Source organism: Pavona decussata, unplaced genomic scaffold (genome assembly GCF_977016875.1).
Source record: "Pavona decussata unplaced genomic scaffold, jaPavDecu1.1 SCAFFOLD_232, whole genome shotgun sequence".
Classification (NCBI taxonomy): Eukaryota; Metazoa; Cnidaria; class Anthozoa; order Scleractinia; family Agariciidae; genus Pavona; species Pavona decussata.
Genome location: NW_028145637.1, coordinates 2,077,645 through 2,102,535, shown reverse-complemented (window position 1 = coordinate 2,102,535; position 24,891 = coordinate 2,077,645). Strand labels below are relative to the sequence as shown.

General features: G+C 38.2%; 1 protein-coding gene, 1 long non-coding RNA gene and 1 pseudogene across 3 annotated transcripts; all 3 read right to left on the bottom strand.

Moving 5' to 3' along the window:
• Positions 1-6,163: 6,163 nt before the first annotated feature.
• LOC146458713 (uncharacterized) lies at positions 6,164-15,232 on the bottom strand. 2 transcript variants are annotated; one of them, XR_014858153.1, is made up of 3 exons: positions 15,024-15,232; positions 14,653-14,688; positions 6,164-6,411 (listed from the first exon to the last, which is right to left on the bottom strand). It is a non-coding gene; the product is annotated as an uncharacterized LOC146458713 (long non-coding RNA). The 2 variants fall into 2 exon arrangements; XR_014858155.1 differs by lacking the exon at positions 14,653-14,688.
• Positions 13,434-14,491, bottom strand: LOC146458714 (uncharacterized; annotated as a pseudogene).
• Positions 15,233-21,483: 6,251 nt separating the features above from the next.
• LOC146458712 (melatonin receptor type 1A-like) lies at positions 21,484-23,622 on the bottom strand. Its single transcript, XM_085090487.1, has 2 exons — positions 23,232-23,622; positions 21,484-23,030 (listed from the first exon to the last, which is right to left on the bottom strand). The coding sequence occupies exon 2, from the start codon at positions 22,822-22,824 to the stop codon at positions 21,868-21,870; it is 957 nt and encodes a 318-aa protein (XP_084946613.1). The 5' UTR covers positions 22,825-23,030; positions 23,232-23,622; the 3' UTR covers positions 21,484-21,867.
• Positions 23,623-24,891: the final 1,269 nt, after the last annotated feature.

Below are 24,891 nucleotides of genomic sequence, written 5' to 3'. Positions count from 1 at the left end.
TCTGTTTTACAACTGAAAGTATCGTTTAGCTTTTTCATCTTCCCGGAGATCGTGTCGAGAAAGCATGCCATCCATACTACCCTTTATTTCTTCCATAGCTGGAAGTACCGGGTGTGTCGCTATGTTTTGCTGCTTCAGATATTTTAAAAGCTCTTGAGGAATGTTTCCTTGAAATCTTGCTTGGTTAAGACCTTCTTCGCTGGGGAAGACGTTTGTTCGCAATCTACAGTTGTCTTGGGTAGTGGTTTTCAGATCAATCAACAGATAACCTAAAGGTCTTTTCACAGCCTCTTCGTACTGATTTAAAAAGAAATCCGTTTGGCCCGGATACATTTGCTTCGCCAGGGTCAAGATTTGCAATTTGTCTCGTGGATTCTTAAATAACACCAAATAATGACTGTTTAGGCTTATGGTGCGGCTACCTTTTCCCTAATGGAATAGATTCTGCACGATATAAAGTAAATCACACTGAGATTACGATGATGAGAACCACGTGTAAAGAGGTTCACAATTCGCTTGTCTTTACTAGCGTCAATCATCTGATCATCAAACACGATCAAATTCCGTGTGTTTACATTAAAATAGGAATCCTGCTCCAAAGCCTTAGGAATTCCCTTGACGAATTCAATATGTGGCATGGCGACTAGCATTTCTGTGTAAGCAGGCTGCCATTGTGAATAACACCAACGATCCTCTCCGGGGGAGGGTGAATTGTCTCTGAAGCTTGTTGCAATAGAGATCGAACCCAGGCCGTTTTTCCGGACCCCGTCATCCCGGCAATCATGGAAGTAAAAGGTGGCTAGAAGCGAAACCGCTGACATTTTTCTGGAGAAAACGGCATAGCTCTGAATGGAGTGAAACTCGGCGACTCATTGTGCTTGTTAAACATATGTCTTTGCATGTTATCTTTTCTACTAAAGGATTTTTCGCAGAAGGAACAGAGCCAACTCATGTCAACTCAGTGAAGACTTAACGTGAACTGAAAAAAACATCGAATGTGTCACATTTATATAGAATTAACCCCTATTCTTTTCCCTCCTCCTCAATTCTATTGTTTTCCTCCTCCTCTTCCTCCTCCTCCTCCTCCTTCTACTCAATTCTATTGTTTTCCTCCTCCTCTCCCTCCTCCTCCTCAATTCTATTGTTTTCCCTCCTCCCCCTCCCCCTCCCTCCTCCTCATCAATTCTATTCTTTTTCCTTCGCCACCACCACATTTTTATTGTTTCCCCACAATAAATGTAAGCAGCTCATTCGCCTAAGCTCACTTTACAGGTATGTCTCGTGTAGTGAACAACAATCGTGGTTTTCTTCAGCTGTTAGCTCACTGTCCTGATCATCAGCGCTAATTTCTTTTAAAGACAGCTACTCCACAGCAACTACATGCACTAGTCCAAGTCTTATACAATATACTCAAGGGACACATTCCCATGTCCAAAGAAAATAAGCAGATGTTGCTGCCATATAAAGATACTTTGCTTAACTTGGCCGGATCAAATGTCCCTTACAAAACAAAGAAGCGAGTCCTTGTACAAGAGGGTAGTGGTTTTATTAAAAATGTATTAGCCCCTGTTATAAGTAGCTTGGGATTGCTAATGTTATAAAGGAAACCACACAGGGCCTGGTACATTCATTTTACACTTGCCTTTAACGAGTGCTGATCAATATGAAGAGAAAGATAGATTTGGTTGAAGAAGAACACGGGAGTGAACATGAAGAAAGCGAAAGTTCTGATGATGAAAGCGAGGATGAAGAACCAAGAATAAGAGATGTTTTGAGTCATCTTTCCCAAGCAGTGCCGGAAAAGCGAGCTTCTGATTTGCTGCATAGTATGGCCGCGTCCAAAGATATTCTTTTCTGGACTCCCCGCGGACAATTACTTCGAAATAAACGTACCATTCCCGTCACAAACGAGCTAGTTGAGTATGTGTTACTCCCTCACAGCAATGAAATTACCAAACCTCGTGCGCTGAATACGTTTCTAGATGGACTTGCAGAGTTAGGAATCGATAAAGGTTTAATCAAGAACAAAAGGTTGTTAAGTGATTTAATAGAAAAGGAAAAAGGCTACCGCAATGTAGAAAATACTTCCGATAACGAGAGTAAGAACGAGGAGAGTTCATCGGATATAGAAAATCAGGAGGAGGAGGAGGAGGTGGGTTCTGAGAATGGCGTTGAAGCTGAAGGCATCCAAGAGAGCGACAACGATACTGACAATGACAGTCGACAGGAAACAGAAAGTAATAACCCTGAAACGTCCACCACCTTCAGTCACTTTAAAAGTCCCTGTGAACATTGCCAGAACTCTAATGTGTACTGTACATGGATCATGAAATGTCCTAAATGCTTTTGGCACGATTACTACAAGATTTGTCCCATATTCCCGAGGAGAGAAAGTACGTGAAAGAGGGCTTTCTTCGGTGTCACGATTGTGGAGTAGTTACACACAAAAACGCGAAGACTTTGGAAGCCGATTTCTATTTCCCTTCTAAAAAGGAGAACGGAAATGAAGATTAATACATTTCCATCTGCTTAAAATCGCTGTGTATTTGACTCTTTTTTGTCATTGTTTTTTAATAAAGTTTTTCAAACGGTATCTATTGTCTGGTTCTATTGCTAGCAATTATAAGTCGCGTGTTTTAATTGATCCTTGTTAAGTAATATAAAATTGATTATATACTAATGCGTCAAGATACTCCCTTGGGGTTTTCCAGCAGAACGGAACTTATTTGTATACAACTTTAGGCTCGTGGACCCGCATAATTAACTGACTAACGGTGCGTGACTTTAATAGTTTTTCATTTCCTCGAGATAGATAGGAGAAAACGGTTTTGTCTCCCAGTCGCGGACAGTTAAACAAGTGCTCAAGGTAACTTGAAGATCAATAACGTTGGTGAATAAAGCCATTTTCAACGGTACTAACGTTTTGAAAAATATCGGAAAAAGTTTTCCCAGCAAAGCGATTGCAAGAACGATAACGCTTGCGAAATCTAACCGCTTTTTATTCAAAACAGACAATATAAATCTTAAGATCCAATCAGGGTAGGTATAGAGCGGGCAAGCCTGGGCATGTCTATTGTTTCCTTTGTGCAAGAGTGACGCTCATTAGTAAACGTGGGCACTTATTAGTATGCAGGAAGACACTGACTAGGGACTTAATTAGTATGGAGGAAGACAGTTATTAGTATGCAGGAAGACAGGGGAAGACACTAACCCGGCTAATTTTGCTGAAGGTCTACTACTGGTATTTCCCAAGATGAACAAGGATGGTCACTGCTTAAGTGCGAAACTGCTGAGATTTGTGCCGATTAAGCAGATGGCGAGGCAAAAAGAAGAAATTGGCACGGTATTTATCATTGCGACTACGCCATGTTGGATTCACTAGACCATGTGGTCCTTCGCTCGTCCCCAATCCCTTAACAGACAACACCACAGATACTGCGCCGAAAATTTGGAAAGAAGTGGTAGAAAAATGTGGTACAGGAATCACAAAAATGCGTGCAGCTGGCATAAAGCAAATTCAGCAGGATGATATTGACTTTACAAGATTTCTAAAGACTGATAGAGCTTCAATGACTGCTGGTGAGTTGTATAAGCATACGAATGAGCATTGTAACATTGCTGCAGGAACATCGAATACAGCTATTCGGAGTACCCCGAAACAACATGACCGATGGAAAATGGACCTGTAAAAGGCTAACAAGGCCCGGTTAACCTCATCTGTACTCATAAAAATCTTTATCCATTTTCCACTTGGACCCGCAATTTTAACGTATCTTTCCATGATTTCAGCGATGTGTTTTTCTACTAGTACAATAGAAACGGCGCCAAGCAGCGACACTTCAGACAAGCGGCCACGGCGACACTTCAATGGTGGCAAAGTCACGGGGCCCCAGGAATTTATGGAATTTGTTAACGAAAGTGGGCGGGGTGATGATACGAAAATTTGGTCACATTCCACGCATCGGTGGTTTTCGTAGTATTGTAATTAATAGAGGCTGCCTTTGTCCCAAGCATTTGCCTGCAGTCATGTCTTGTGGTTTAGGGAACTGCATACATAAAGATGACAACCCAGTCCTCTAACTCTATGATGCTATCTATTATAACACTAGCAAGCTTCAGATAAGAACCAATAGGATATGTTAGTTTAGATGTGACAAATGCAAGCAAACTTACCTATTGCACTGGGTCTGGTGCTGCCGAAATGTTGCCATAGCAACATCCACATCATACTCCAGGCATTTCATAGTGAGCACACTGTCACTGTCACCTAGGTCTTTTACCTTAGAACAAAAGCCGTTGTTAGCAAACTAGAGTTGACCTCAGACAACCCAACACACTTGCAGTAAGTGTAAAGACATGTAAGGCAGGGTTCAACATCTCCACTGACCCAGCAGCCCGAGGCTAGTGAAAAATTATGGAGCTGGGCTAGTAAATATTGAGTGTTTTCTAGTATAATTATATTGCTAGTCAGAAATCTCATTCAAGCAACCATTGTATTATTTGTTAATTTAGATACCGATCCAAATTAACTATTAATTTGGATACCGAAGATATTTTGAAATAATATATTCCTGACAAAATCAGCACTATTTTTTACCCTTAAATAATACACAATATAATTGATAGGTAATACGACTACATGCTTGTCCAATTTGGAAATAATTGGATTAAAAAAATTCCTCGGACTGCCAAATTGTACGTCCTCGGAATTTTTCTCATCCAATTATTTTCAAATTGGACAGCTTGTAGTCCTATTACATATATGAATCAGTAGTTTGCTAGCACGGTGACTAGTGAGTCAAGTGAACAGTTGTCTGAAGTGGTGTCCTCCAACAATACAGACTATATCATTTTAAAGTAGAATTTCCAAAATTAAATTCAGGGTATTGTGTATTGGTATATATCTCTATTTTGAAGGTTTTTTGTTGTGGGCACTAGGCGGTAGGGGTGGGATGTCGATCTTATCTTATTGGTCAGTTGAAACCACGTACCTGCTCACTTACTGCATCTGTCCCCAGGTCCATCTGGAGTGGCCTGATGTAGGCCAGTACCTGGGCAAGTCCAGTGGTGACCCGGAGGAATGGAACAGAGTATCCTCCAGGAGGAGGAGTGATTACCACAAGCTTTGAACTTGGTGCACCACTTCTCAGGAACTCAAAGCCTCCACTTTCTTTTGATTTCGGGTAGGTTCCCTCTAACTTTGTTCTTACGTCCATGGCGGATCCTTTGCAAGAGAAAACAACTTTCCGCCTCCCTAGAGCAGCATTTTGTAATGCTAACTTTTGTGCACATGAAGGCACAGAAGTAGTTGTTGTGGACGCAAGGAGATATGTCCAGGATCGACCTTGTTAGCAAGAATTTGTTAGCAAATTATTTTCGCAAAAGTAACAAGGATTTTCCTTGCTCGCTAAAAGCATTCATTACATAAGTGGACGCAAGACAAAAAAGTCATGCATCCACGTCTCCTTCACCTTGTAGTACATGCGCTCTTTTTTGGCAGGCAGTGGTCTTGAGGAGGAAGATGACCCGGCGGAGCTCGAGTATGGTGCAAACAGTGAGCGAAAGCTGCTCATTATGCGCTGCTGGTTTGTCGGGTTAACTGTCATATCTAAAGTAACAATTTTAAACACATACTTGGAATAGGTTTTCCTATTGGTTGTAACTAGTCACTTGAAAATATATTGTTTTATACAGAGCTTTGTGTCGGTCATTTATTGTCTTGAGTTGTCTTTACTACAGTAACGTTTCGACTGAAACGTTAGTTGTGGAAGATCAAACCAATTGTAAAACATCCCCAAGGCAAGTTAAAGGAAACGCCTACTGTTCTCTTAGTCACTAAGGCTACATTTGTCAAATCGTAGTGTAGACGTTTTTGTCCGAGTTATTTGGTAAGGAAATAATAACTTGGCGTTTTTGGGTAAACAACAGGCATAACTTAACAACGAACTCTCAGCGTGAAAATGTCATTACGCAGAAGAAGTCTTTACTAAAAATTAAGGGAAGCAAATCATGTGCCATTTTCTTTCACAAATAAGTATTAGATAGTTAATAACAATTTTTGTGGAATTTACAGTCGGTAGACTAACAACGCATTGATTAATACAGATTAAAACCACTTGCTTTTGTTCTCGATAAATGAGTCCATGGTTTTGTGGCTGCTCGTTTAAGGGTTGCGGTAATTTAGGGAAGGAGACAAAGAAAATATTAGGAAATACAACTGTTGTTGGTAAAAATTTTTCTTGAAGGAAACCTTAAGACAGTGATCCAACTGGTAGGAAGTAGTTTTCGAGATTTAGGTGTTCAGTATGTGGTAAAAAAATATCTCATTTCGTTAACCTCGATGCTCTTGCGATGGGAGATCTTGATCGCCATCTTGGGGATGCTGGTCGCTCTGAGTTTTCATCAAACAGCCTGCAAAAAAAATGTTATGACTTTTTATGTCACTTTGAAAAATCAGAATCGGAGGTTAAGAAAAATGCAGTAATGGTCAAGTTTTATACGTTGTTAAGACGTATGAGCCATATTTACAGTTAATATTTACTCTATTCAGACCGGGGGATGGGGCGGAAAGTGCCTGCGCTGACTTTGACCATTTAAAACTTTAAAAGTATTTGACCAATACCCTCAAACTTTGTGACTTTTTCAAAAATTTATCTGGAAACATTTTGATGTGACAGATGTCTGTCAGTGACATGTGACGTGTCAATGGCAACTCTATTTTAAGATGCACTTGTAAACAAATTTTGAATTTCCTGTTTAATCTACCATTTAAATGATTTTTTGAGCTTTCTTGCAGTAACGTTAACAAGTAAACATCATTTTAAAACATGTTATTTGTTTTGATTACTTTTGACGTGTGTCACCTCAAAGTTGAAAAATGAAATGATCATTCAACAACTGAATTTACGAGGAATAATAACTCAGTGGTCGACTCTGGATGTGGAAAATTTAATATTATCCATACAACATATTTCAATTTAAAGTGCCAGTCTAAAAATAATTTTTAGCTATAATTAATTATTTTAGCATTTTTAACCAGAAAATATTGTTTTTTTTTAGCTAAAATCAATGTTTTTAGCATTTTTAAACAGGAAATATTTGGGTTTTTTTTTTTTACCTAAAATTAATGTTTTTAGCTTTTTTAACCAGAAAATAATATTTTTTAGCTAAAATTAATGTTTTTAGATTATTATCAAACGCATCAGGACTAGGTCACCCACTGTACGTAAACTGATCATATGAATCTTCAGGTAGATTCAGGCGCTGCCCACTCCCCTCAGGGGCGTGGTAATCCCATATATAAGCTCTATAGGTATGTGCTGCCTGAAAGGGTATGGTTTTTGAGGTGGTCGGTCCTTTATAAAGAGAGTATCCTTTTTGGTATTGTGATCCTTAGATATGGTTCCTTTAAATTGTATTAGCTAAATTACAGTACCTAAAAGCTTCAACCGCCCTGCTTAAAAAAGATATGGTCTGTTAAAACTAAACTGCTTGTTCAAGTGTTAACGAAAAGAAATAAACGACCTCAGTTCTGAGTTACCGTCTCTCTCTTAAAAAGGGTGTAATTGTTTTGGATTTGGGCTTTGAAAAGGGTATCAATTTTCCACTTTTTTACCTTCAAATAAGGTCAGGTTTTAACCCCCCCCCCCCCCCCCCGAGTGACCATCCAACCTTCCACTTCCGTATCAATTGATATTAAAACCTGACTACCACTAACAAAAGTTAAAATTTCTTAAAAACGTTTTGTTAGCTCGTAGGTGAAGTTCTTGAACGGGAAGGCCTTCTTCTCTTTGTATGTTATCTTTTTTCTGGTGTCTGAAATCACCAAAGCAATTGGATGGCGTTAGCTATTTTAAAGATCGATAAAGATGTTAATTGATGGATGTTTTATGAAAACATGAAAGGCTCCTAAGAACACTCGACTGCCTAAAAAGTTAAGTGAGATGTGGAGAGGTTTTGGCCACGAAATCTTGGTTCGTGTAGAAAAAAAAAAGTTTTTGCGAAGCGGGGAACGATCTGAAGATGTCTGCAATGGAAACTCAGTTGGCAAGTTCCTCAGACCTTTTTAAGCAATTTCCGGAGCCTTACGGTGAAGTAAATGCGATAATTTACTTTGGATTCACTTTGGTATGTTCGTTTGATTGATCAAATGCTCTACTTAATTAGAATTTCTGTAAAAGGTATGGAAACGCTGTCACCTTCGAATATAATTTTGATAACAGAAACGCTTCAGTAAGTGTTCGCACAAACTCCGCTTGTTGAGCAGAAAACATGAATAGAACAAACAACGACAACTCCACAGACCTTGAACTTTTCTTTTCTTTCTCCGCTTTTCTCTCTTTCTTTTTTGGACTCCTATACTTTATTTGTAAGATAGTTAGCTCATAATTCTGATCATGATAGAAACAGACGGATATAGCTGCTCGAAGTTTTAGATTTCTGTTTCACATGTTCTGATCTATTCAAAACCACGCCGCCAAAACTTTTCCATCAGAAAGTCACAAACACAGAATTTATAGACGTACGTTACTTTCCGGCTCATGCTTTTTCTTGTGCTTCCTCATGCTGGCAAAGATTGATAATGATCAATTGAGAAAAAAAATTCAAAGTGAACTCTCGAGATCTCTGATCTTGACTGATTGAATCTGGACTGAATGAAAAAGACACCACGTGCAACATGTGATTCTTTGAGCGACACTAATGACATGTGCCTGAAAGAAGCCAGTAACTGCAACCACCGCGACTACTGATACTACAGCCAAAGAAAAAGGATACTTTATATTATTATTCTTTGAAGTTACCTGAAATCCAAACTGAATTAGTTCCAATTGCGCGCAAACAGGTAAAGAATGTAAACCTCCGACTCCCAAAAGTGCAACGGGGAAAAAGGTCGAAAGGGTGTCTGTTCCAGAAATTTCCCCTTATTTTCTCAAGACCCTGTGCCTTTGATACTTCTGTCCTTGAGTAAATTTTAACTTTGCGCGATGCTGCTTTTGGGTACATTGGTAAATGTTTTTCTTCACCCTCCAGCCACTTGGCAAATGGGTATTGCCCTTTGGTTCTATCAGTAAGTATAGAAAAATACGAGTCAACGTCCACAAAAGGTTGCTTTTTAACCAATGCGCAGTGTAGTCCAAAATATGATAGTTTGCCGGCTCTGGCGTTAAGTGATTGATTTTTGTCTATACCTTTCATGGAGTCAGTTGCAGGTTTCATGGAGTCAAGTGCATTTTTCATTGAGTCAAGTGTGGGTTTTATAGAGTTATCCAAACTATTTTGATCTGCAAAAAACAATTAAAGTTGAAAAAAGTTAAGGGGTCTTTATTTTGAAGGTCTTATTTCTTATAGTTCCATTTAGTGAACAATTTAATTTTAAGTTATTCTTTTACCCTATGATGACTTTCACGATAATAATCTCCAGTTGATGATTGGCTGATTGGCAGGGAGCATGTCAATTGATTAAGCTGGTTGGCAGAGAGCATGTCAATTTTAAAATCTGAAACAGTGTTGAAATTGAATGCAGAAAGTTGAGTTTAAGTTTTTGTTTGCATATTATTTCATCACAATTTTTTTTCCTGTTATTTGGAATTTATAAGCACTTATTCCTTTTCAATTATGAACTCGTCCTACTGGCTCGTGCAATTTTGTCAGTGTTTGAAGAATCACACCCGAAAACATGTTCAAGATACATTCATTAATACCTTTCATAGAGTCAATTTCCATGGGTAAATGACCCTAAGGATCCAGAAACATCATCCAAACTTTGATCTTCTAAAAAACATAAGTATATACGGTAAATAAGAAATATAACAAACATATATGAGAAAAAGTAATTTGTAATAGACCGATGCAGGCCAGCCTGTTTCACGTAGCCGTACCAAATGCTATCGAAAGAGCATAAATTAAATAGTTTCTCGTAACGTGACGAGCCTTGTTACCCTGAATGTTTGAGGGAAGTTGATGATGTGTAGTGCAGAGTTGAACACTGAGAAGTTTTTCACAAGTAAGCCTTTATTTTAGTGTCCAGCTTCAAATAAAGGCTCCAGAATCTGGCCTTTTGTCGTAAAACAAACGAGTCTCCATTTCTACGTGTTGGATATCTGAGTTCCGGTTCACAAAGCCTGGAAGCTGCGGTGATAGATGTGAGCGGTTGTCACTTGGGCTCTTCAAGATTTTATTTATTTTATAACACCTGATACATTTATTACACCAGCTGCCAACCGCCCTCTAATTTAAATAAACTAAGGTGTGGTTGAACTGTCATTTACGAGCCAACCGATCCACCGGAAATTATATCACTATATTTCCACGAGACGCGAAAAATGTCTGCAGAATATAATTTGTACAGTTACATATATACATGCATGAAAACTTCGCTGTGTTTTTGAAAAAAATGCGTTCTGCAGCAGGGTGAGATGGCGCTTGGGAAAATAAAACCGTGCTGTTATTTCTGTGATAATTAAGGTTACCCTATACCTTCAGAGGTGTCTCGCGTCCAAGCGATGTAGCGCGTCCGGTTTAAACTGTAGATAGCTGAACCCTTATATCAAATTTTAAAAAGCTTATTGAGCTGGCTATCAAACTAAACTAAGAATTTTGAAATAAAACGAATTGCCGAAATTTTTAGCGCTGTTTTCTCGAATCAATTTTTTCACTTGGAGGAACCACTTCAAAGAGCTTAAACTCAAAAGGAATTTGTTCGTTTGCCTTCAAATTTGGACAGTAGCTAGTTTAACATATAAACAACAAAAACCTGTCTGCGAATTTTTTCTTTCGAAATATTTTTTCTCCGAGAACGATTTTTGTACGATCACTCCACATTTTTTTCATCCTATTTCGAAAATGCTCTCTATCTTTTCATTGCGATTGAATATGGCAAAACGCAGACACGTTTTTTTAGTGCTTTGGGTCCGGAAACTGAGGAGCAAATTAAATGAGCAAAAAACAAAATTCACTTGTAGCTTTAAAAAGGTGATTCGGACGCTCGCATTTAGAGGTCGTGAAAAATTCGACAATTCATTTTATTTAAAAATTCTTGGTATAGTTTAATAGCCAGCTCTATAAGCTTTAACTTGATATAGGGTTTAGGTATCTACAGTTTAAACTGGACGCGCTACATCGCTTAAACGCAAGACACCTCTGAAGGTATAGGGTAACCTTAACTTGCCGTGCATTCTGCAGTTAGTACTTCAACACTCTTTGTCATGAACTGGAGATTATTATCGTGAAAGTCAAGACCGCGCGAGCAATTTAAAAACTGTTAAACGGCTCCATGAAAATTCCCCGAGTGGATCTACAGAAGGCTAAGCATTATATCAAAAACAAGATCGAGGGCTACCCAAGAGTCGAGCGAGGAAATATATATATCCGTTTTCATTTTGTAAACAGTTCTGAAACATTCCAACACCTTTGTGATTTTCAAGAAATCCGCTGAGAGAACAGCCGAAACATCTTCACCTGAACAACACTCTGCCTTTAGAGACTATTACAATCGTTTTCTGGCCGGAAGTCGCGTTGAAATATGACAGCTAATCAGAAGAGAGCAAATCATAAGTATTGTTTCTCGACCAATCAGAGAATCTGGTTTTTGAACATATGATCCAACAAGTAAATGTATCATGCTCTCTTTCCTCGCGGCTAAATACAGGGAAGGGAGGGTATGATCGCAGGTTAAAGGAAGTGCAGATGGAATGCATCCAAAGGATCATTTTCTGAGGAAAAGAAGTCGCTTTAGCCATACTTCCGATGGATTTCGCAAAATATTTTGAATTGATTCCGAAAGTGTCAAAAACATCTCTAGTTCATCTTAGCTTTTCTTCCCTTCCCCCGTTCGCCAAAAAAACCCCGCCTGATAGTAGTTTATTCCAAAACACATTCCAGTTTAGATTCGCAAAAGTGAAGGTGTGATTTTCCCGCGATGACAACATGACTGATCTCATTTGCATTAGCTTTAAACAGAAAACTTATTATGAGCGTATAGGCGTCCGTACATTCCCAGGGAATGTTACTGTATGTTATATACAGTGATATGAATCACTCCCTGGGATTCTGTCACGTCGTTATAATGTGACCATTGTTTCAATTTGCTACCCGATATGTCACAATGACACAACCACTATACATGATAAAGGAGCTCCACTCGAAAACTGTTGGGGTTTCATAGATGGAACAGAGAGACCCTTATGTAAGCCAGATCAAAACCAGAGAATTTTCTTTAATAGACACAAAAGGGTGCATGGGATAAAAGTTCAGTCCGTAGTTGCACCAAATAGGCTTATCGCAAGTCTGTTTATGGCGACCCTGCGTTCAAAGGCGCTAATTTGACACGAGCAGTGCAACAGTTCAACAAGGCCATGAACCAAGTCAGAGTTTTGGTAGAATGACTATTTGGATACGTTGTGAACTACTTTGCATTCCTAGATTTGAAGGAAGACTTAAAAATCGGCGTACGTCCTCTTAAGAAACGCTCACAGTTGTCTTTATCAATCAAGTACTTCGAAGTGTTTTGGAATAGATCCACCCCAAATCCAGGACTATTTCAATTAGATTTCTGAAGACAAATGCAATAGAGAGAGACCCAAATTCATGGCCTTTGGATATAATAGTGTTCAGCTACGTACTTGTTCGTAATTCTGTTTTGACTAGATTGCAAAATGTCCTCTCCCCAATTTCAGATCATTTCACTGTTTCAGTGCAGTCCCATTTCCAAACTACCAGAGGATGTGCACAAGACTTAATGGGGGTATTCTGCAATTATTACCCATTTTCAAAAGGTTATACTGCCATAGATTTGCACTGTGGTCATTATAACACGACGGGGAAGGAGGAAAATGATGACCAAGTAGTTTTGTTTTCAAGTCATAGAAAAATATATCGAGTCTAATGCAATACCATAAAATCGTTACGCCAACCTACTGACCACCCACTCCACCCCTTTCCCTGCTTTTTAGTTGTTCATAGGGAAGAGTTCTGTTAACCCCACAAGAGAGATTTTAAATTTAGAAATGTGGGCTTAATATTTGGCCTACAGTTATTCTTGGGAAAAGGTTTGCCTCGTCAGCCCCTCAACATACTCCCTCCTCCCCTAGATTCCCGAGCCTTTTTAGCCTGGGGAGTTTTTTTTAAATCTATCTTCGAATACTTAAAGTATCACTAGTTGCTTTTCGTGTATAGCAGACTGAAAATACAGAATTTTATTGCAGTTTACGCAACAGAATACAAATTTTCAAACAAATAATTCAACTATTCTAGCCAGAAAATATTTCTACTATGTCAAAAATATAGAAAGCAATTTTACTGCAGTGTGTCTGCCATCCAATGGGATAACAATAATTAAAGAGAATAAAGAATGGCGGGTTCCTCGGCACAAGAAAAATGCGGTGCTACTGTTGAAATACAAACGTTCATCACTGACAGAAAACGTTGGTCGCGACTCTCGTTAAAACAAGAAATAAAGTTAACAAAATATCCAAACTAGTTTGTAATTGCACAGGTCAAAATCAAACGACAATTATACCAGCAATACTGGTGAATTTAAAGTAAATTAGGTAGCTATTTGTGTACAAGTTTGTCCAACAAACTCATCAGTGCTTTAGTTTGGTCTTGTTGCTGTCTCAACATCAGTTGTTGTGATGCCAAGAGTTGCTGCTGCTGCTGCTGCTGTTCTTGCATCAGCCGCATCATTTCACTTTGTTATTGCTGAAACTGGCGTTGCTGGTCAATCCTCGCCTGTAGACGTTTTGCATCCAAATCGCGTCGCTCTTTTTTCAGCTGGAGTTCTTCAAGTTTAAGTCCCTGGTCTTTTTCCGCTTTTTGGGACAGGAATAACATGGTCTCGCTGCTACTTCTCCGTTCTCTTTTCTTTAACTTTTTCTGATCATTTTCGCCTGAATGTCTCTTCATCGTCTCCGACACTTTCTCAAATGCTTTAAGTTTCATTCTTTTTCAGCCTTTCCTTTCACACTTTCGTCATCCTCTTTCATTTCTGCATCAGCTGTTTCTTTAAGCGTCAAATTTCTTCCACCAAGTTTCTTTAAGTTCTGTGGGCTCGGACGGCGCGATGCCCGAGCTCCTTTCCTCAGCTCTCAATTTCTTTTTGATTCGGTTAATTAAAATACCCACATGATCCCTTACGGACCTTTTATCCACAGAAAAGACCGGCTTGGAACAGGTATTCCAAGTGTTGGCTATTTTATGCCAAATTTCGCGTCTTTGCGACAAGCCCTTTCGTGTTTTGTACGGATTCTCCGACAACCTCTCTGCATAACAGGAAATCGTGCTCGCTTGTCCAGTAAATCACTGTTTTAGCGTGACAAAAAAAACTGTTTTAGTTTGTTTTCAATGAAGAACATAAACATAAATTTTGAGTTCACTTTAATCTTATAGTTAAGCAAAACGGGAAATTGAATTTTCTAATAAACAAGAATTAGACCAACTTGCCAGTTTTCGACTTTCGTATCGAACTCGGCGGGTCTGCGTGTTGTCCCTTCATTATAGCGGTAAACAATTGACCAAAAGTAAAAGGCAAATTAAAAGGTTTGTTTGGTATTTTTTACAATAAATTACATTTTCATAGACTTAGGAAAACAGCTTTGCCTATATGGTAGAAAGAGTTAATTGAATTCTAGGTCAAATTCAACAGAAACTACTCACGTTGTCTGGAAACGCTGCAGGTGCAAACTTCGTGCTCTAAACAGAAGACGGTAAAGTCCCCATTAACTTTTTCAAAATCGACATTTTTTCAGGTCAAGCATTTTTCTATCACCAGAAATGTATGCTCAGTGGCTAACACGCCAGCAAAACAGAAAAAAAATTTAATGGGGACAACACAAATGACATGGAAAAAATTGAAAAGTCGACCCTGGTTGCTGTTTTTCGCGAAAAATTGAATTGGAAGAAACAGGCCTTAGCTGAAAGTAATTCTTACCTGCTTAAATGACCAGCACAAACTGTAAGTTGTTTTTTTTTTTTTTTGCATATTCTTCTCGTGAACCTGAACTTAAAATGTAATTATTTTTACTCACCTGTCAATATCAATGGAAAGGACTGGCATGTATTTCTCTGATCCACTAAGTTCCAAACTTCCCCAGGACTTTTTCACACCGGCAAAAAAGCCAAAAGCCGATCCTGAATCCTGCTGTTGAAGAAACGTTTGGTACTCTTCTCGACTGTAGAAGCTGTACATTGTGTCGTTTCCCAGACGCCATGCATGTCCATTGTGTCAGGTCCGTCAGCACCGTCATACCTGAAAAGAAAAAAAAAATAGTATATTATATTTTGAACAAACTGTGAAGGAATTTTTTTAGTGACTAGAATACTGGGTTGGGTCCTGTGCTGCTTTCCACAATCCGTCTACAACCCTTAGCTAATAACCATGGACCCTGAATATATATTGAAAAAGTTATCTTATCCGTTGGAAAACTAACTTTTTCCTCCTCTCTGTACATTTCCTGCTTAACATTTCAAAAATCGTTAATTATTCATATTTTCATTAGCCAACCATTCTCATCAGGTGGATGAGTTTAGAAAACTTATAGAAAACGAGTTAAAAACCATACGGACTGGAAATCGTTTCCAACCCGTGTGTAAAATGCTCCCTAGTGTGCATATTCATTATGTAGCATAACAACATCATAATGAACAACTTGATTTTAGTGACAATAATAATAATAATAATAATAATAATAATAATGATGATGATGATGATGATGATGATGATAATAATAAGCTCAATATAATTTTGTTATTAGAAAACTTTTATATTTTATGAGATTTTTATATTTTATCGCTAATTTTATTTATTTTTTATTAACTGAGCAGTTTTCTTTTTATAGTTCCTTAAGATGGCATAGGTTACGCTGCGCGCCCTATGTGGTTCTATTTTAGCATCCATACGTTTATTAACTGCACATAATAATAATAATAATAATAATAATAATAATAATAATAATAATAATAATAATCATAATAATAATAATAATAATAATAATAATAACAGTGACCAAGTCTATGGACCTTATTTCAGAACGGCTACCATTTTAATATCGTTTGTTCGTATTCAAATTAGCCCTTCTTACCTTGTTTTAAAGTTCAAAAATCAAAAGAATATTTTCCATTGAACGAGGCAAGAAGGGCTAATTTGAATGTAAACAAAAGAAAGGATTTATCTTGTTGAAATGAACTTGTCCTCAACGGTAGCAACCTCGTCTTAGGATTCGTTTTCAGCCTCAGTTGTCACTTGGGCCCTAACATAGCACTAACATTTGAAACAGGTTTTCCCTCTGGTTTTTCTTGTGCATCTGATCTATGGCCAGTTCTAGCAGTGTTCATTCCCACAGGTGGTTCATCAAATGCAATTTTTTTTCAATTTGGCCCAACAGGGAAGGCTTTCTGATGTTGTCCAAGACATTCAACGAGGCCGATGTATAAGTAATACAACTCAACTAGTTCGGGGTCGTGCCTTTCTCAAGCGTCGTGACAAATTATCTTACAACACATGGTTCATATTTCAAATTTCGAAACCGCCGTGGAACGTTTTCGACACGTTTTCCTCAAAACGAATGTAGTTATAACAGATTTAAAAATTATTTAAACAAAAATTCCTGTTAGAGAGATGTCTGGTGGTGGGAGTTAAGGTCATGAAACGTTGTTCATGTTTGTTACATGAACCTAGTTTAATGGACTTAAATAGGCCTGTTCCAAACGTCGCGCTACTGCCGTGCCGAACTAAATTCAAGAATTAAATTTGGCTTAAACACGGCAGTTGAACGTTTGAAACCATTTAGTTCGGCAGGCTAAATTAACTTCGGCACGACTATTAAGCACTGCAGGACCTGTCGTGCCGCACGGCAGTAGCGCGACTTGGTTTCAAACGGCGTGCTGTTGCTGTGCCGAACCAAATTCATAAATTATTTTAATGTATTTTGGGTTAATTTGCTCGTTCTACGCATTTCTATATTTTAGAATTTGGCGCGACTGAATTAAATTTGACGTTTGAAGCCACTGCCGGGTCAGATTGATTTAAGTTTGGCACGGCAGTAGCACGACGTTTGGAACAGGCCTTAGCTCCTACGAGTTTTCTGTAGTTCAGTGATAGAGCATCCGAACTAGGAATCAGGAAGTCTTAGATCTGCCTTCTTGGATTTCCTTCGTTTCGTGTCTAAATCTAAATTCCGCCATTTGCCTTGTGACGCAACCTGTTAATCTTTCGTGATTCGGGACTGTAATCACCGCGACTATCAAACCCGACTCCGATGAAGGCAGCGCCATCTATGAGATCCTTAACATCGAGAGAAAACATCACGTTTACTTAATATATTTATATTTGGAAGTGTTATGCTGTAGAAGGCAAGGTCGGGTAGAAGTGTAAGGCCTATAACCTGCTATAAGCACCACTTAGTTGTGATTTTATTTTATTTTATTTTATTTTATTTGATGCAACTCGTTACATCTTTAGTATACGATAAATACGTCTTTCTAATTGGTTGAGGGAAGGCAAATTGATCCGGTTAGAATTTAAATTTAAATTTGCACTAAAGTGTAACTTTCTGTTTCCCTGACCCTGAACATTCATGCATAACCTTTTTTTTAGATGAGAGTAAACGCTGGAAATTTTTGCGACTTTTCCCAAAAATTTATCTGACAACAACTTGTTATGAAATTTAACTGTACTCGTGACATGGCAAGAAGATTTTGGGAAAAATTTGAAAAAATATAAAGAATCTACCTTGTTACCCCATCATACCTTTTTTGCTGTTTAAAGATTTTACTGGTGATCGAGGTTCTATACGCCGTCAAAATCTCAGAAGATTTCACCGACGGAAGTAAAAAAATAATCAAAATCAAAACCTAATACACACTGACAAACGCCTGTGTTTGAATAGTTTCAACTCAGGACTCAAAGCCATTATTTTACCAGCGAGGATTCGAGGACATAGTTTTGTTCTTGATTATTACATTTTGGGAGATTTCAATAAATTGGTAAAAAGAAAACAAGAGAAAACTGGCATTCGATAGGTAACATCGCGTGCGCCATATCATAAGTGATAACCCCATGGAAACACCTTAAATGCCCACTACACCTTGAAAGTCCATACTCCTGGTTGGGCGCCTTTTAATCCTATCTAGACCGGGCATGTTTTGCCTCCTGGGGCCGGGAAGGAGGCTGGATTCCACGCCCCCATCCATAATTTGGACAACGCAAATTGGACGATAAATCATTCCTACAGGATGCTTTCTTTTTTAAAAAAATTTTGACCGAGTTGCTTTTCTTGGTAGAACCAATGTCGTCTTAACAGCGATAATGACAAAACCGCAAAATCAGCATTAAGACAAGAGGCTACTAACAACTTTAAAAACTTTGTTCTTTGCTAAATCGCAAGAATAAAATTAGGTCGTAGAATTGCATAGCAATAGTAACTTGACCCAATAATAATAATAATAATAATAATAATAATAATAATAATAATAATAATAATAATAATAATAATGATGATGATTTCTTGAAACATAAGCAAGCGAAAATTAAAGTTAATAGCCGACGTTTTGGCGTCATCGTTACAAATATAAATTAATGCGTAGATTTGATTTCTATACTTTACAATCTCTACAAATTAGCATATTAACACAGGATGACAAGTTCTTTAGGTGAATACCTTTGCGCGAATCGAGTCTGTTTTGCACGTTTAGGAATGGTTTAAGTTTTCTTATGAAAAGCATCTCCTTAATTAGGCAATCAAATTTGTTAGAACATTTAGCTAGCACGTGAAATTGTTCTGAAAGACAACGAGGCACGTTCGAGTTATGTTCGTATAATTTTCGTAATTTCCGCAGTCAGTTATCCATTTTCTCTGGCTTTTACCTGGTGTTGAAGTGCTTCCTTTAACGATTAATTCATAGGCTTCTTTGCAAAAGTTTGAAGATGATAGTAGCTTTTGGCCACAAGTCGGTTGGTGTTTGGACTTTTTCATAACCTGGACCTGAAAAGACTTCTTCCATTTTGCCAAGGCAGACACAACACCGTAGTACGTTAAATAACTGGTCGTAACTTTAAAGCGAGATTTAAAGTCCTCATACTTTAAAAAGTCGGACGTACGATCTAAAATGCCTTTGACCTGATTGACTCCGGCACGGGACCAATTTCGATAAAAGATGGGTTGATTAGCAATCCTTATAAGGGAATTGTACCAAATCGGTGAATTTCCAATGTATGTTGGCTTTTCTTCGTAATTTAGATTTGACCAAATTTCAATTACCTCTTTTGTGAAAATATCTTGAATATTTAAACCAGCTACATCCGCTTGGTTTAAGTTACCAGTCCGACGATTAAACTTACGATTAAACTATGTGTCTCCAGAGCCTCGAGAAAATCAAATGAGTAATTCTTATTGGGGCCACGCTTTAGTATTTTTGAAATGCTAATTGGCGATGATCTTACCTTGTACATAGTTTCTATTATCATATCATCAACAGTAATAGTTTCTATTATCATATTATCAACAGAGCGCAACGTTACTCTACTCTCACTCTCTGCAGATTGTTGACAGTAGGACGCCAAGTTTTAATTATCGCCTTCGGACGATTTAGTAATTTGTGATAAGATCAGGAATGAAGTATGAGATAGCAGATAGTAGCGTTAGCAATGCATGGGAAGAAGTGACTCTGAGATAACTAATGGAATCCAAAAATACCCATGCGACTCAAAGTGGGCTAGATCCAATCATAATATACCATTTCCGAGTTGCTGTGAACCTCGTTATGAAAGCAAGGCTAAGTGCAAAGCTTTTCATGTGAAAATTAGTTCGTTTGCATATGAATGAAAACTTATTTTCATACTCAAAACTTTGCACTTAGCCTCGCTTTCGTAATGAGTTTCAAAGCAACTCGGAAATGGCCTATTTGCTCGAGTTTAGAATACGTCTTCGATATTTCTCCATTTAAAAAAAACTCGCGGCCTTCTCTTTAAAAAGATTTGCGGAGGACGTATCCTACATCACACGTGGGGAATACCGTACATCCAATAGTCAACATCAATTAAGAAATTTTAAACGTGCAGCGTGCAACTATGGATGCACGCGGGAGGCTGGTAAGCACGAAAGAAGCGTAAGATTCATGCCGAGAGCAGTTCTAACTTCTTGAGTGCTTAGCAAACCTCCCAAGTGTATCCATTACTCGAAGGTTGGACAGCCATTTCTTTTATAACATAATTAATCTGAAGGTTTCTCAATTTAGATCCTGGTGTCATTCACGCGTCTTGTCGACTTTAACTACTTATATTATGCTGGCAAAATCTGGGACAAAATTGGATTTATTTCTGCAATCACTAGCCTAACTCTCCTATACAGTACACCATTTCACATCCTAAAAGTCTCAGGTCCAAACCCTTTTCAAAAGAGTATCATAGGCGACACAAATTCAGCAAAAAATGGTCTTTAAGTTTATTAAATCTAGCACATGGGCTTTCAAAGAATTTTCAATCATTGTAAGGTTTACATAATCCGCTTTTACATAGTATATCGATTTTAGTTCGGTATATTTAAGCTACCGCCAGAATTACTAAATTTTGACTGGCCCTCAAAACGTTCATTTTAAAAAGTTGATTATCCCGTGGACGAAAGAAAGCTTAAGACGTGCGCATTTATCATAAAGTTGTTTTTTCCCGAAAAATAACTAAAACGTTGCAGTCAAAAACACGACAATAAATCAGTCTGAAGTAGAGTTATGAACTAATCTTTATCCCATTTAAAATTCCTCCAAAATAGGCAACGCACTAAGAATCACTTATAAACTGATAAACTGATAAATTCGAATCTCCCTCACTTGCCTTGCAACGATTGATTTCAATAATATTGACAGTTTCTAGGGCATAAGATTCAAATGAGCCGATGATTTCAACTTCTTTACGTCACAGTTGAAGACAAATTTGCTTGGGTGATTTTACATCCAAGTTGAACTTTTTTGAGACAGGGTACGTGCGAAAAGACTTCAAGAAATATTGATGGAATCAAACGAGCGAGAAGCCAAGCTGAAAGCAAACTCACGTCACCGCGCAACCCACGGGCATATGGATGACGCGTATCAGCCAATCAGACGCGCGCTTTACTGACGCTATGTTATATAGAAAATTCAAATCACGGAAAAATGATTAACATGTAATAACAGCAACATATACAGGAAATCTATCGACAAACACAAAAATTATTAACTGGTTTCACTGCAAGTTCCATTTTGGATCTTCTGTTGTAAAATAACGTTAATTTGCAAAGATTTCACATATGGAGTAGACAATGTAGCTATCATCTTCATCTGAATCGCTAGATTCGTACAAAACCCTTAGAATAAAATGAAGTTGATTTAATGCCCTTTTTTCATATTTACCTATTGAAATGGCGAAATACCCCCCCCCCCCCCCCCACACCCTGAAATACTGTCTCGCCAAAATCGCGAAATTAAGTACCAATAAGGTACTGTGGCCCGTTTCTCGAAAGTCCCGGTAACTTACCGGGCCCGATAAGTGAAATAGAGGAGAAATGTTTTTAACAGAAGTCAATTTGTGGTAGCTTTGAATAGAGTGTTTTCATTCACGTGACTACCGGCCATATTGGTTTACTGAAACAAAAGAAAGTATTTACATAAAAATAGAGTACAATTCCCAGAGGTTTAGTTTGGGACACCAACATGGCCGCCATTTCTTTGTTTTGGGACACCAACATGGCCGCCGTGACGTCATGTGAAAACACTCTATACTAAATTTTAAAATCTTACAATTCTATGAAAACATTAGGTAAAACATTGGCTAAGTACCATGTCTGTAATCACTGTGTAATCGGCGAAAAAACATTTAAAAATATACTTATCGGGCCCGATAAGTTACCGAGACTTTCGAGAAATGGGCCCCTGGTGATTTTGTAACCTTAACTCCATGAGCTCGTGATGCGGCATCTGTGGGGAGACCATTGCTGAATTCACCCATGTATAACACGACAAAATGCGTCTAAATTCTGCTTTGAATGAATTATTCATACCAGCGTAAATGAAAACGTTAGTCGAGCTGCTTAAAAACACAAGTCCTGTGTGTACAAGATACACCTCTCTAGGCAGGGAAGGTATCAAACAAAACCTTTTAATTATTGCTAAGATCCAAGCAGGAATCCAGCACATACCGAACCCAAGTACAACTACAAAAAGCGATTTGGAAATCTTTATTTCTTGTGCTGTGATTCTTGCTTTGCGAATACTACTTTGCAAAGTAGGGGCGATATCAAGGTTGTGCTGTTTTATGGCTTTGAACACTTTCACGTAACAGAAAATTGCCACGCTAAAGGGTAGAATTAAAAAGAAGAACACTACAATACAGTTATGAGCAATCTTGCCTGCTTCAGTGAGATGGATTATGTGGCAGCTAGCATAATCCGGATCGAAACCAAACTCCTGCAAACGGACGAAGTGGGGAATAACAATGTAACCAGCGATAAAAACGCACAAGGAGGCCAATACAGCGCGAGATTTTCGCAGCGTGAAAATGCAATTGTACCTGTCAGTTTTCACAATCCTTACGTATCTGTTGAACGCAGTTAGCCCCATGATAGAGGTAGAAACGAAAAGCCCAAAGTTGGCCAGAAACCCGTGTATGTCACAATACGTTTTGCCGAAAGACCATTTCCGGGTCACAAGAACACCAGAAGTGAAAGGCATAACGAGACTAGCGGACAACAAATCGGTCGCAGCCAAGCCGATGATGTATAAATTCGTCGTTGTTCGTAGGCGCGGGTTCTTATACACGGCAAAACACACCAAAAGATTTCCAAGAAGTGAGACGGCGTTCATAAGAAGGCAGGTAGCTGATTCGACTATTATCGTCTCGTCACTTGTCCATGATCAGACATTTCTGAAGTTTGCAATTTTGAAACACAGAGGCCTTTTTCCTGATCGCCCATGTCTTCGCTTCGTTTGTCGTTACTCGAGATTTTTCACTCCTAATGTTAGAGATGTGGACTGAAAGCTTTGTCTCAAGTTCTCTTGTTTGTATCGACCTGCGACGAACAATGTCAGAGCTTTTTACGAGAAATTTCTGGTTCTTTAACGCCCTTGCCTGACTGCAAGTGAGACTTAAAGAATCAGTTTACTTTCTCACCCGCGTATAGTAGGATCTTCACTGATGAATCTTCAGCAAAAGGCAAATATTGAAACGTTCAAGTAAATTTGAAAATATATAGCTTTCGAACAGTTTTTACCTTAGAACAGCTGGAAGATTATTTTCATTTGATGTAGAGTTTGAGATCGAAGCAAAGAAAACGTCGATGAATTGATCCTGAAACTTCCAGTGTTCTTTGAGATGCAGCCGTCCTTTTCACCATTGAAATGGTCACAATTCTTCTTGAATTTAAAATAACCAAACACAGGTGCGAGCGGAAAGTTTTCCTTCGTTTTGACATTGTCCTCTTGAGAAATGAAAAGCGGGAAACACAACTGTCACAAAAGGATAGACACGTGTAGATTACCTTAAACCATATCTCGCTGTTGAAACTAAAGCACTAATTAAAAAATAGCTCACTCCATTGTATCAACAAATATCGCGGCATCGAGAACTGGCAGTTAGCAAACATGACGAGAACAGCGTTTTCCTTTTCGTATTTTTGACAGTGTCAATAATTTTAAATAGTCAAAGATCTTACGGTTGCAGTTTATCGTGAAAACTGACTTAGAGACCGTTCATTGGCACCAAATACACATATGTAATCTTCCCAATTTTCGCCATTCTCAATTGCCGAGTTTCTTTTAAGGTTACCGTATACCTTTATTAGAAGTGTCTCGCGTCCGAGCGATGTAGAGCGTCCGGTTTAAACTGTAGATACCTAACCCCCTACATCAAATTCAAATTAAAGCTTATAGAGCGGGCTATTAAACTATATCAAGAATTTTGAAACAAAATGAATTGTCGAATTTTTAGCGCGGTTTTCTCGAATCAATTTTTTTACTTGAAGGGAACACTTTAAAGCTAATACTCGAATGGAATTTGTTCGTTTGCCTTCAATTTTGGACAGTAGCTAGTTTAACATATAAAGAACAAAACCTTGTCTGCGAATTTTTTCTTTCGAAATATTTTTTCTCCGAGAACGATTTTTATACGATTCACATTTTTTAATCGTATTTCGAAAATGTTCTGTAACTTTTCACTGCGATTGAATATCGCAAAACGCAGACAAGCTTTTTTAGCGCTTTGGGTCCGGAAACTAAGGAGCAAATTAAATAAGCAAAAAGCAAAATTCGCTTTGACTTGTAGCTTTCAAAAGGTGATTTGGTGAAAAAATTCGTCAATTCATTAATTTCAAAATTCTTAGTATAGTTTGATAGCCAGCTGTATAAGCTTTAGTTTGATATAGGGGTTTACGTATCTACAGTTTAAACCGGACGTGCTACATCGCTAGGACGCGAGACACCTCTAAAGGTATACGGTAACCTTAAGCCTACATCTGTCCAATATTCTTGGGAATTTTACGCATATTAATTATGCGTGGGACTTGTTACGCTTTCTTTTCACCAAGCCAGATCGCGAAACTTGCCAGCAAAAGAGCTTTTTTGGGCGACTGGACTCCACTTAGTTAATGTAGTCCTTTATTTTCTGACCTCATACTCTTTATTTGCGCGTTGGTTCCATTTTCGCTACTCCTGGACATCATTCAGTTGAAGCAAAGTGGAACTGACTGCGACAACAAAAATGTAGGAGCTGTTCCTTGGACTGCAAGCTTTGCGAGATACTTATTTTCGCAGGTGACTTGTTGAATTACGAGATACATTTCTGAGAACATTTTACGAACCTATTTAATTTGGAACTATTTTTACGAATTATCAACCTAAGAGATGAAATGAATTATGAAAATATTCCAAGTTTCT